We start from the raw sequence: 14363 nt of genomic DNA, 5'->3' as shown, positions 1-14363 counted from the left end.
TACGAGGTTTGTAGTAACTTGATTCGAAGCTCGATGATCATCATCATCAGTTTCCACTTCAATTGGTGTAGGCGCCACATGAACAACTTCCTGCGCCCTGCTACACACTGGTTGAAGTGATGGTTCAATAACCTCATCAAGTTCTACTACCCTCCCACTCAATTCTTTCGAGAGAAACCTTTCCTCGAGAAAGGATCCATTTCTAGAAACAAACACTTTGCTTTCGGATCTGAGATAGGAGATGTACCCAACTGTTTTGGATATCCTATGAAGATGCATTTATCTGCTTTCGGTTCGAGCTTATCAGACTGAAACTTTTTCACATAAGTGTCGAAACCCCAAACTTTCAAGAAACGACAGTTTAGATTTCTCTAAACCTCAGTCTATACTGTGTCATATCAACGGAAATACGCGGTGCCCTATTTAAAGTGAGTGCGGTTGTCTCTAATGCATAACCCATAAACGATAGTGGTAAGTCGATAAGAGACATCATAGTATCCACCATACCAAATAGTGCGTTGCTATGACGTTCAGACACATCATCACACTATGATATTCCAGGTGGCATGAACTGCGAAACAATTTCCACATTGTCTTAACTGTGTACCAAAACTCGTAACTCAGATATTCATTTCCATGATCATATCGTGGACAGTTTATCCTCTTGTTACGACGAACTACACTCTGAAACGGAATTGAACTTTTCAACATTTTAGACTTGTGATTCATTAAATAAATACTCCTGTATCTACTCAAATCGTCAGTGAAGTAAGAACATAATGATATCCACTGCGTGCCTCGGCACCCATTGGACTGCATACATCAAAATGTATCACTTCCAACAAGTTACCATCTTATTTCATCTCAATGAAAACAAGGCCTTGCTCATGTGGTATGATTCGCATGTCACTAGTGATTCGAAATCAGGTGAGTACAAAGATCCATCAGCATGGAGCCTCTTCATGCAATTTATACTAACATGACTCAAGCGGCAGTGCCACAAGTAAGTGGTACTATCATCATCAACTCGTATCTTTTGGCACCAATATCATGAACATGTGTAACACTACGATCGAGATTCAATAAACCATTGAAGGTGATTATTCAAGAAAATAGAGTAACCATTATTCTCTTTAAATGAATAATCGTATTGCAATAAACACGATCCAATCATGTTCATGCTTTACGCAAGCACCAAATAACAATTATTTAGGTTTAACACCAATCCCGGTGGTAGAGGGAGCGTGCGACGTTTGATCATATCAATCTTGGAAACACTTCCAACACGTATCGTCACCTCGCCTTTAGCTAGTCTCCGTTTATGCCATAGCTTTCATTTCGCGTCACTAATCACTTAGCAACCGAACCGGTATCCAATACCCTCGTGCTACTAGGAGTACTAGTAAAGTACACATCAACATCATGTATATCAAATACACTTCTTTCGACTTTTGCCAGCCTTCTTATCTACCAAGTATCTTGACTTGCTCCGCCTCAGTGATTGTTCCCCTCATTACAGAAGCACTTAGTCTCGGGTTTGGGTTTAATCTTGGGTCTCTTCATTAGTGCAACAACTGTTTTGCCGTTTCACGAAGTATCCCTTCTAGCCCTTGCCTTTCTTGAAACTTAGTGGTTTTACAAACCATCAACTATTGATGCTCCTTCTTGATTTCTACTTTCGCAGTGTCAAACATCGCGAATCGCTCAAGGATCATTGTATGTATCCTTGATATGTTATAGTTCATCACGAAGCTCTCACAGCTTGGTGGCAGTGACTTTGGAGAACTATCACTATCTCATCTGGAAGTTTAACTCCCACTTGATTCAAGCGATTGTCGTACTCAGACAATCTGAGCACATGCTCAACGATTGAGCCTTTTCTCCTGTGCTTTGTGGACAAAGAATCTTGTCGGAGGTCTCGTACCTCTTAACAAGGGCGCAAGCATGAAATCACAATTTCATCTCTTTAGAACATCACTTATGTTCCGTGACGTTTTACAACGTTTTCGGCGCCTTGCTTCTAAGCCATTAAGTATTTTTGTACTGAACTATCGTGTAGTCATCAGAAACGTGTATGTCGGATGTTCACAGCATCCACAGACGACGCTCGAGGTGCAGCACACCGAGTGGTGCATTAAGGACATAAGGCTTCCGTGCAGCAACGAGGACAATCCTCGGTTTTACAGACTCAGTCTGCAAAGTTTGCTACTATCAACTTTCAACTAAATTTTCTCTAGAAACATATAAACAGTAGAGCTATAGCGCAAGCTACATCGTAATTCGCAAAGACCATTAGACTATGTTCATGACAATTAGTTCAATTAATCATATTACTTAAGAACTCCCACTCAAAAAGTACATCTCTCTAGTCATTTGAGTGGTACATGATCCAAATCCACTATCTCAAGTCTGATCATCACGTGAGTCGAGAATAGTTTCAGTGGTAAGCATCTCTATGCTAATCATATCAACTATACGATTCATGCTCGACCTTTCGGTCTCATGTGTTCCGAGGCCATGTCTGCACATGCTAGGCTCGTCAAGCTTAACCCGAGTGTTCCGTGTGCGCAACTGTTTTGCACCCGTTGTATGTGAACGTTGAGTCTATCACACCCGATCATCACGTGGTGTCTCGAAACGACGAACTGTAGCAATGGTGCATAGTCGGGGAGAACACAATTTCGTCTTAAAATTTTAGTGAGAGATCACCTCATAATGCTACCGTCGTTCTAAGAAAAATAAGGTGCATAAAAGGATTAACATCACATGCAATTTATAAGTGACATGATATGGCCATCATCACGTGCTTCTTGATCTCCATCACCAAAGCACCGGCATGATCTTCTTGTCACCGGCGTCACACCATGATCTCCATCATCATGATCTCCATCAACGTGTCGCCATCGGGGTTGTCGTGCTACTCATGCTATTACTACTAAAGCTACGTCCTAGCAAAATAGTAAACGCATCTGCAAGCACAAACGTTAGTTATAAAGACAACCCTATGGCTCCTGCCGGTTGCCGTACCATCGACGTGCAAGTGATATTATCTATTACAACATGATCATCTCATATATCCAATATATCACATCACATCATTGGCCATATCACATCACAAGCATACCCTGCAAAAACAAGTTAGACGTCCTCTAATTTTGTTGTTGCATGTTTTACGTGGTGACCATGGGTATCTAGTAGGATCGCATCTTACTTACGCAAACACCACAACGGAGATATATGAGTTGCTATTTAACCTCATCCAAGGACCTCCTCGGTCAAATCCGATTCAACTAAAGTTGGAGAAACCGACACTTGCCAGTCATCTTTGAGCAACGGGGTTACTCGTAGCGATGAAACCAGTCTCTCGTAAGCGTACGAGTAATGTCGGTCCAAGTCGCTTCAATCCAACAATACCGCGGAATCAAGAAAAGACTAAGGAGGGCAGAAAAATGCACATCACCGCCCACAAAAACTTTTGTGTTCTACTCGAGAAGACATCTACGCATGAACCTAGCTCATGATGCCACTGTTGGGGAACGTCGCATGGGAAACAAAAATTTTCCTACGCGCACGAAGACCTATCATGGTGATGTCCATCTACGAGAGGGGATGAGTGATCTACGTACCCTTGTAGATCGTACAGCAGAAGCGTTAGTGAACGCGGTTGATGTAGTGGAACGTCCTCACGTCCCTCGATCCGCCCCGCGAACAATCCCGCGATCAGTCCCACGATCTAGTACCGAACGGACGACACCTCCGCGTTCAGCACACGTACAGCTCGACGATGATCTCGGCCTTCTTGATCCAGCAAGAGAGACGGAGAGGTAGAAGAGTTCTCCGACAGCGTGACGGCGCTCCGGAGGTTGGTGATGACCTTGTCTCAGCAGGGCTCCGCCCGAGCTCCGCAGAAACGCGATCTAGAGGAAAAACCATGGAGGTATGTGGTCGGGCTGCCATGGAAAAGTCGTCTCAAATCAGCCCTAAAACCTCCGTATATATAGGTGGGAGGGAGGGGAGGAGGCAGCCTCAAAACCTAAAGGTTTGGCCGAAATTGGAGGTGGAGGAGTCCTACTCCAATCCTACTTGGAGTAGGATTCCACCTTCCCACTTGGAAACTCTTTCCACCTTGTGTTTTTCCTTCTCAAACCTTATGGGCCTTAGTGGGAACTTATTCCAGCCCACTAGGGGCTGGTTTATCTCTTCCCATAGCCCATGAGACCCCTTGGGGCGTGACACCCCTCCCGATGGTCCCCTGCACCCCTCCCGGCACTCCCGGTACACTACCGATGAGCCCGAAACTTTTCCGGTAATGCACGAAAACCTTCCGGTAACCAAATGAGGTCATCCTATATATCAATCTTCGTTTCCGGACCATTCCGGAAAACCTCATGACGTCCGTGATCTCATCCGGGACTCCGAACAACATTCGGTAACCAACCATATAACTCAAATACGCATAAAACAACGTCGAACCTTAAGTGTGTAGACCCTGCGGGTTCGAGAACTATGTAGACATGACCCGAGAGACTCCTCGGTCAATATCCAATAGCGGGACCTGGATGCCCATATTGGATCCTACATATTCTACGAAGATCTTATCATTTGAATCTCAGTGCCAAGGATTCATATAATCCCGTATGTCATTCCCTTTGTCCTTCGGTATGTTACTTGCCCGAGATTCGATCGTTAGTATCCGCATACCTATTTCAATCTCGTTTACCGGCAAGTCTCTTTACTCGTTCCGTAATACAAGATCCCGCAACTTACATTAAGTTACATTGCTTGCAAGGCTTGTGTGTGATGTTGTATTACTGAGTGGGCCCCGAGATACCTCTCCGTCACACGGAGTGACAAATCCCAGTCTCGATCTATACTAACTCAACGAACACCTTCGGAGATACCTGTAGAGCATCTTTATAGTCACCTAGTTACGTTGCGACGTTTGATACACACAAAGCATTCCTCCGGTGTCCGTGAGTTATATGATCTCATGGTCATAGGAACAAATACTTGACACGCAGAAAACAGTAGCAACAAAATGACACGATCAACATGCTACGTCTATTAGTTTGGGTCTAGTCCATCACATGATTCTCCTAATGATGTGATCCCATTATCAAGTGACAACACTTGCCTATGGCCAGGAAACCTTAACCATCTTTGATCAACGAGCTAGTCAACTAGAGGCTTACTAGGGACAGTGTTTTGTCTATGTATCCACACAAGTATTGTGTTTCCAATCAATACAATTATAGCATGGATAATAAACGATTATCATGAACTAAGAAATATAATAATAACTAATTTATTATTGCCTCTAGGGCATATTTCCAACAATAGTGGCTAGGGTTTTTGAGTTTTTCCTTTGCCACTTTGTTGTTTTTGTTGAAACTTCTTAGATGCAAATGCAAAGAAGACATGAGCACAACACTAACTTGCTTAAGGGTTAGGGATGTGACAACAGCGCATCTAGATTGTTGATTATGTGACTAGTAACATTGCACGTGCAACGCACGTGTAATGGAATGAATTTCCTCGTTCATCAGGTTGCCAACTGATTTATATGGGATGAAAACAATGAATATCTAGAACCACATTGTATGACACATGCATGTGCTCATTCTTAGTTGAGGTAATCATCTTCCTTTCAGCAAATACACAAGTAATATGTTAAGCCTAGCTAGAAATGAGATCGAGAAAGCTGAAAAACATGGAACCCATGGTAGGGTCAGAGAATAGAAAAGCAGAGATGAACCAGTCATGGTAGAAGAGCAACATGAAGACGGATTGCTGGATGATATAGAACTTGATTTAATACTCTTTTCACATCGTGCAAAGCACGTATCAATGTAAACTTAAATAGAACACAGTATGGTAAAGTTTTGAAAAGGGAGTGAAAGAAGGAACGATGTTAAATGCCAATGGGTATGTAGTGACTGAGCGAGTGGTTGCTTATGTTATTTGGCAAAGAAGAGGCGCCAAGAGAACAAGCACAGGCAGCTGCAGCTCTTTCTTCATTCCCCTCAAATATCGTCAACGGATTTGCATACTTATCCCAGGCTCGAAGGAATATCGTAACATAATCAACTGGTTTGCATGCTTGATATCCGTATTTGTGTAAACCGCCGATGTGTCAATCTAAAATGCTATAAGACAACATAATTTACGATGAATGTAGATTGCCAACGCCATCCTAAGAGAGGGCAAGATAAACTCGTGCTGGTACCTCCATATATACATGGCCGTATGCATCGATTGATGCGGAGGCCGGGGGTCTGAACCTCCTTTTTAAAAAAAAAGTACCTTCATATATGAAAAATGATGATAAGAAAAAATGTAATGGTAATCTACAGGGATGTGTTGTTCCTTGTACCATGACATAAAATTGTGTTTGTGAGCAACAACACTACATCTTGACTGAACATGTAGATCTCTTCTCTGTTTTTGGCTTCTCTTATTTGTGAACACAGAAAGAGAACGAATATTAGAGGAAATATGTATTGCGTGGTTCCCTAAAAAAGTGCATCAGATTAAACTGTATAGATAGTATAATAAAATGTTAGCTTAGCCCATTGATCAACGACTAGCGTTGAGAAAATTGTATACATGATAAAGTAATAAACGGCTAGTGTAAGTATCGAACTGGACTTCACAACTATCTTACAACTCCTGATCAACTTGTATCATTGCTGTATAGGTTGCCTTGTTTTTCTCCTATGCTTCCGATGTAAAACCATGTTACTAATTTCAACCTGACTCAGAATCATATCCTACTTCTCCCAAAGAATCTTCACACGTACATTCAATTTTACTGCTGATACCAATTTGTTCTACTCTCCTCTTGATACTTTTTATTTGACACAATGACTGTATTCTCTACCTTTTTAACATCTGGTTTCTAAAAGGCAAGCATATTACATGTTTTATGCCACAACCATAAATAATCGGAAAGATATAACATGGCCAATTTGCAGGTCTGCTATCAAGATTCGAATCACATCAATCATGTTAGCTACACATACTTCGACATACAGGAAAGCCTGTCCCAAGGAGAAGTACAACAAGCTAAGGGATTACTATGTTAGTTAACTATGAAGAACACATAATTACGAGTTGGAAGAACTGAGTCCCTACTATTTAGCAAGGTATATTACTTTTCTTCTAAAGAACTTATTTGCTTCACACAACGCATCTTCTTGCAATGGTGATACTTTATTAATACAAATTATAATAGTGATACTTGTGATCTACCTGCAACACCGACCAAAAGGCACTATCAAACCCTACATCTAGTAGCTTAATATCACTTACAATCATCTAACAAAGTAGAAATCAACCGAAAACACACAAAGCTACACAACAACATAAAAGGATAGGGAAGAGGGCAAGTAAATTTGGCTCTCCACATAACCACTGCTCCAGTGCAAATGTGATCTTTCAAATGTAACACATGAAACTCTGAAAATAATGGATGGAATAGAGGGATCAATGATGTGGGTGATTACCATAACCACATGCTTCAGAGTTCCATAGCAGAAAAAGGCTCCTGAACAGATAGGTTTTCATGATATATAGAACTATGAATCTATTACAAGGATTGTAGTAGAGTACTCACTTCCAACAAATTAAGATCCACCCTATTTATTTCATTTTTTCTCTGATAATATATCATCCATGTCGTTCTTTTACATTGTACATAATACGTCAACACCTACAATCATTAATTCGGACCTATATACTCCCTCCGTCCTAAAATTCTTGTCTTAGATTTTGTCTAGATATAAATGTACCTAGTCACGTTTTGGTATTTAGATACATCCATTTCTAGTGAAACCTAAGACAAGAATTTTGGGACGGAGGAAGTACCATATAAGGAAATGCAAGCATGTTTAACTGACTATCTTGTTCTACCGGTAGCATGTTCAATTGACTTTGTTCAAAGTATATATAGTTTGATCATATTAAAAAATAAAGTGTACAAAGCAAACCTCCGTTTGAAAATTAATATTCACCATAGCTTTTGCTTTGGAGAGTCTTTTGCTATATGTGAAGAAAACCTACATGCTATACATGCAAAAATGTTACTTAACAAATGTGAGTACCATGAGGTTTTTTCAAGGGCAAGGGTCACTTCTAGTAAGGTATAGCTGTAAAAATGTACAAAACAAAAGTACAAATAACCTCCACGCTGTAATAATGAATATTTTTCTTCTGAACATGGACTGTAGAATGCGAATACCGATGCTAACAAAACTGAACCTGAGACAACATTGGAGTGAATTGGGGCATGCTGATAGGCTTAGGGAGAGATTACCCCATCGCATTTCCCGAAAACCTCATCTTGCTCTCCATGTTCTCCCCTTCTTTCTTACACCGATGCCACTACTTAGTTTCCTCCCATTTCTCTATCATTCTTTCTGCACCGCCAGTACTACGTCTCTTCCTCCTACAGGCCAGACCGGACCGGATGAGGATTATGGCAGCAAACATACCTTCAAACATACGTTATTATGGCAGCAAACATACGTTCAATAAGTGTTTGAGTTTTTACAACAAACAAAGAATGAGGACTTGCACATGCCCGAAACCCATTCTCATTCTCATTCTTACAGCATACTCCTACCCATTCTCATTCTTACAGCAGGCCGGACCGGATGAGGATTATCAGAGAATCGATCGCCAACAGAGACAGGTCAAGATTGAGATGCTCTGATTCGTCTCCTACTTGATATGTGTGAGAGAGAGACTAACCGTTGTATGAAGAGCCTACTCGGGGCTGTGCTCATCGGCGCCAATGGTCCCACTCCCTTCATCCTTCTTCTACGTCTTCGTCGATTGCCGATGCATGGGGCGCGGGGCAGCGTCGCGTGGACGTGCATCCGGTGGAGCGAGTGGCAGTGGATGTGGGGAGGAGGCGCGCGGCGCGGCGAGCGGGGCGACCAGGAGGAGGCGGGTGGCGGGGGGGAGGAGGAGGAGGCGGGCGAGCGTGGCCACCCGGGGGAAGGGGGGCGACCGGGGCGAGGAAGAGGCGGGCGAGTCGTTGCGGCCCTGGGGGGCGACTAGGAGGAGGAGGAGGCGGGCGAGCGTGGCCACCGGGGGGGGGGGGGGCGATCGGGGCGAGGAAGAGGCGGGCGAGTCGTGGCGGCCGGGGGGGCGACCAAGGAGGAGGAGGCGGGCGAGCGTGGTCGCGGGGGGGGGGGGACAGGGGCGACCAGGAAGAGGAGGAGGCGGGCGAGTCGCCTGAGCCGCGACGGCGGTGGGCGGGGCGAGCAGGGGGCGGCGATGGGCGGCGATGGGCGGGGCGAGCAGGGGCGGGGGCGAGCAGGGGGCGGTGGGCGCGGCGAGCAGGGGGCGTTGGTGGGCGGGGCGAGCAGGGGCGGCGGTGGACGGGGCAAGCAGGGGTGGCGGTGGGCGGGGCGAGCAGGGTGCGGCGATGGGTGGGGCGAGCAGGGGGCGTCGGTGGGCGGGGCGAGCAGGGAGCGGTAGGCGGGGCGTCGGTGGGCGGGGCGAGCAGGGGCGGCGGTGGGCGGGGCGAGCAGGGGCGGGGGCGAGCAGGTGGCGGTGGGCTGGGCGAGCAGGGGCGGCGGTGGGCGGGGCGAGCAAGTGGCGGGGGGCGGGGCGAGCATGGGGAGGCAGCGGGCGAGGCTGAGCAGGCGGGCCGAGCCGGAGGATGCGGGGAGGCAGGGTTGAGCGGTTTAGGCCGCGAATAGAACATGCGAGTGGATTTCGTCGTGGTGTTAACGAAGGAGTCGTTAACGAAGGATTTCGTTAATGATGATTTTTAACCATTGATTCTTTGATAAAAGGACTAAGATGATGAGTTGGATCTTGCTTTTAATAGTAAAGAAGTACAGATGATGTTTACACATGAGCAGCGTAAAAAAAATGTTTGAGACAAAGTCGCGCACAGTCTCGAACTCTCGGTGCCCCCCTCCCGCCATGTCACCACCAAGCAGGCCCACCCACCAGTCCTTTCATAATCCATCGCTAGTGCTAGTGCAAGCGCAGAGCATCGCAGTGAAAAGACAAAATTTTCTTCTCAACGAAAAGAAAAGATGGAGATGAAAACTGAGTACTCGTACGCCTCGAGAAATATTTCGAGTGCTCATACGTGCTACAGGACAGACTCCTGGCATTTTCTTCTCAGTCTTTTGAGGCCGGTAAAATCGATGCGGTAAAAATACAGAAAAGAAATACTACGGGGTAGACTTTGCGTGTCCCTCTCTACCCCGCGTACCACCAACGTACGTGCAGGTCAAGCTGCAGTAGTTTCTTCTCTCTTTTTAGTGTATTTTCTACTGCTAGAACCGGGCGAGCGCGCGGCAGAGCACCTGGGCGAGGAGGCTGGGGGCGCTGTCGTGGGGGAGGTGGCCCTCCGTCGGCAGGGGCTCGATGGTGGTGCGGCCGCTGAGGTGGGCCTTGAGGTACGCGGTGACGGAGGCCGGGACGGAGACGTCGCGGGTGGTCTGCACGACGACGCACGGCGCGTGCACCATGCCCAGCACGCCGCGGAGGTCGGTCTTGAACACGCTCTGGCAGACGTGGAGCGAGATGTCCGGCCGCATGTTGAACAACGTCCGGCTGAACTCCTGCACCGCCGTCGGCACGTCCGCGCCCACGGCCAGCGGCGCGTACCCCGTCGCCCACGCCGCATAGTTGGCCGACATCGCGTCGAACACCTGCTGGATCTGCTCCAGCTCGAACCCGCCGTGGTAGTCGCTGTCGTTCAAGAACCTGCTCGCTCCATCGATCGATGGATTGCTCCGGTCAGTTGGTTTGCCGGCGAGGCGCCGCGTGCAAGGAAAGGAAGGACCGATAATAATTGACCTATATATCGATAGGCGGTGCGAATTACTCTACCACCGTATCCACCTAGGCGAGGCGCCGATGAGGACCAGCTTGGCGAAGAGGTCGGGGCGGCGGATGGCGGAGACAGAGTGGCCGAAGAAGGCGCAGCGCGGGATGCGGAGCGCGTCGAGGATGGAGAGCAGGTCGTCCACGTAGGCGTCCAGGTTGTTGCAGCGGCGGCGGTGGGCGGGGCGAGCAGGGGCGGCGGTGGGCGTGGCGAGCAGGGGCGGGGGCGAGCAGGGGGGCGGTGGGTGGGGCGAGCATGGGGAGGCAGCGGGCGAGGCTGAGCGGGCGGGCTGAGCCGGAGGGTGCGGGGAGGCGGGTTGAGCGGTTTAGGCCGCGAAGAGAACGTGCGAGAGGTTTTCGTCGTGGTGTTAACGAAGGAGTCGTTAATGAAGGATTTCGTTAATGAAGATTTTTAACCATTGATTCTCTGATTAGACGGATAAGATGATGAGTTGGATCTGCCTCTTCATGCTTTTAATAGTACAGATTAGACGGCTGAAATGGTGAGTTGTATCTGTCATCTCGTGCTTTTTATAGTACAGATTAGCACTAATTAACGCCTCTTGCATGCAGTGAAACGACCATTATGTTGGCTTTTAATCCGTAGGTTAAAAGACGAGAACTGCAGCACACATACGTACGTGCAAAGCTGGCAAGCAGGTAGCTGGATGGATTTCCATCCACGTACGTGTGTGTGTGCAGCCGGATCGTTTCTTCAACTGGCTACGATTGACACGACACGATTTCCGCGGAACTAACACGAAGGCACGAATCGATGTATGGTCATAGGCTCGTGTCGAGCATGTCGAACTTTGTATTGCTTTTCGTTTTTCTTTGGTGTTACAAGCAACACCCCTAGGGTGCCTTTTATACACGTTCACAAGGGACTATGGAAATATACTAGGACTAGGAATCCTAATACTAATAGGACTCGGTTTGGCTTTCTTTCCTAATCCTACATGAACAACATGATTAACTTCTACATTCAGCTCCTTAATCTTGTTGCTTGACTTCACTTGTTGCACTCTGACTTTCTTCCTCATCTCGATGAACTTCTGTTGACCGAGGGACTTTGTGAAAATATCGACAAGTAGGTCTTTCGTTTTCACATGTTGAACCTCAATCAACCCTTCTCCAATGCACTCCCGGATATGGTGGAACCGGGTATCTATGTGCTTGCTCCTTTCGTGATGAACCGGATTTTTGCCCAACGAGATTGCAGCTTGGTTATCGATCTTCAGTGACACCTTCTGCACCTCCCGCTTTGCAAGAGTAGCTATGAGTCTTCTCAGCCACACTGCTTGACAAGCCGCCATGCTTGCCGCTATGTATTTGAAAAGGATCGGGATGGACCTAGAGGGGGGGTGAATAGGTACAAATCCAAATTTTAATAATTACTTAGCAATTTTAGGCAAAAGTGCGGAATATGAGTGTAGGCCTAATAATTGCTACGACAAGGAGTAAGCTATTTAGAGTGAAGTAAGACAAGCGGTAAACAATAATCAAATACAAGTACGTAATAAGGATTAACACAAGTAGAGAGTTAGGGTTAGGAATAACCGAAACTCCAAGAGAGACAAGGATGTATCCCGATGTTCACTTCCTTGGAGGGAAGCTACGTCACCGTTAGAGGGGTGGATGTTACCATGAAGGCACACCAACGCCACGAAGGATCACCCTATTCTCCCTTTGAGATAACTCCACGAAGGCGTTTCTCAACCACTAGTGGTAAGCCTTGAGGTGGCTTCCAAACCTTCACAAACTTTCCGGGGAAAATCACAATGGTTTGATTCCTCTCCGAAGACTCCTACCGCGTAGGAGTCTCCAACCTCCAAGAGTAACAAGATCACGGGGATTGCTCAAAACTTGCTCAAATCACAAATCACTTTGGTGGGAAGGAGGAGAGGGAGACGATCTATCTTTTGATTGGAACAACACTCAAAGGGACTCACAAATGCTCTTGGGATCTAGGATTTGGTGTAGACAAGAGTGAGTGAGAGGAAAGGTGTTCTTGGATGTATTCTAGCTGTGTTGAACACCCTTCCACGAGGTGGGAGAAGAGTATATATAGTGGGGAGTGAAAAACAGCCGTTGGGGACACTTTAAGTCACACAGGGTCCGGACGTCCGACGGTTGTCGGAAGTCCGAGTGTCTGCGAGGTGTCGGACGTCCCACAGGGGTCGGTCGTCCGAGGCCTGTAGATATGACTGAAAATACTTTGAATTCAATAGCGGCCGGACGTCCGGAGATGACCGGAAATCCGAGTTATTCGACTCAACTTCTTCTCGTGGGAGGTTCCGGATTTCCGTAGGGGAACGGACGTCCGGCCCTCGGGCGTCCGGAGGGAGCCGGAAATCCGAGTTATAGAGCTCATGTTCTACTGGTGCAGGGCTCCGGATTTCCAAGGCTGGTCGGACGTCCGGAGGGAGCCGAAAATCCGAGTTATAGAGCTCATGTTCTACTGGTGCAGGGCTCCGGATTTCCGAGGCAGGTCGGACGTCCGGCCCTCGGATGCCCCGAGGGAGCCGGAAATCCGAGTTATATGACTCAAATACTTCTGGTGGAGGGCTCCGGATTTCCGAAGCCTGCCGGTCGTCCGTCCCTCGGACGTCCGGAGAGAGCCGGACGTCCGAGAGAATATACCTGTTTTGAGATAAGAACAGAGTGGAGAATATGTGGTATTGGGTATGACAGTGAAGATGTGGTATGAGCAAGTTCATCGCAAAACCTGTGATCCCCTCTTAATAGTGCGGGATCCCTATACTCAATATCAGTAAACTCAAAAGAATAGTCTACATCATGTTTTCTTAATCCCGAGCCTTCTCGAAATATAAATCCCGATCTTCTTAGACCACCTTTGGCACATAATTCTCAATCTACTAAAGTACTTGCCATCGTGAGATACACTCAACAAATAGGATTAGTTTCCTATGTATGTGTTGTCATTAACACCAAAAGTCGATTAGGGGCATAGCATGCACTTTCAATCTTCCCCTTTTTGGTAGTTGATGACAACATATACATAGGTTTCAAAAAGATTTAACATACATTATAGCCTAGGAGATATTTAGTACGGAGCTCCCCCTTAGTATATGCATGATAAAATATCGAAGCTCCAATGGATCAACATGTAAAGATAATAGATCATCATAGAAAGACAATAGATCATCATAGAAGTAGTGGAGCAAAACATAATAGTCTATGATGATATCATAGCAATCCATAGCAAATCACAATCATTCATAAGTAGCCATACATGAGTTTATCCATTACATTAAATCTCCAAAGACTAAAAACTACGATACATTACTCCCCCTTTGGCACCAAGTACCAAAAAGGGAGACACCAACAGCACCAACCACGCTCAGAGCTCATCAGCATCATCATCAGCATCATCAGGCAAGCCACTGCCACCAGCCTCGTCAAGGAAGTCAGCCCACTCAGGACCAGATGGGAAGCCAAAATCAGTAGGAGGAGCAGCAGGAGTGGCCTCATCATCACTCACATCA

General features: G+C 46.5%; 1 protein-coding gene across 1 annotated transcript; it reads right to left on the bottom strand.

The window, feature by feature from the left end:
- Positions 1 to 10036: 10036 nt before the first annotated feature.
- LOC123408337 (strigolactone esterase D14-like) lies at positions 10037 to 11534 on the bottom strand. The gene is made up of 3 exons (XM_045101459.1): positions 11496 to 11534; positions 10873 to 11144; positions 10037 to 10734 (listed from the first exon to the last, which is right to left on the bottom strand). Exons 1-3 carry the CDS (start codon positions 11532 to 11534, stop codon positions 10302 to 10304), a joined length of 744 nt encoding a protein of 247 aa, XP_044957394.1. The 3' UTR covers positions 10037 to 10301.
- Positions 11535 to 14363: the final 2829 nt, after the last annotated feature.

Source organism: Hordeum vulgare, chromosome 7H (assembly GCF_904849725.1).
Source record: "Hordeum vulgare subsp. vulgare chromosome 7H, MorexV3_pseudomolecules_assembly, whole genome shotgun sequence".
NCBI lineage: Eukaryota > Viridiplantae > Streptophyta > Magnoliopsida > Poales > Poaceae > Hordeum > Hordeum vulgare.
Note: the sequence above shows the minus strand (reverse complement) of the source record. Positions and strands in the feature narration are given on the sequence as shown.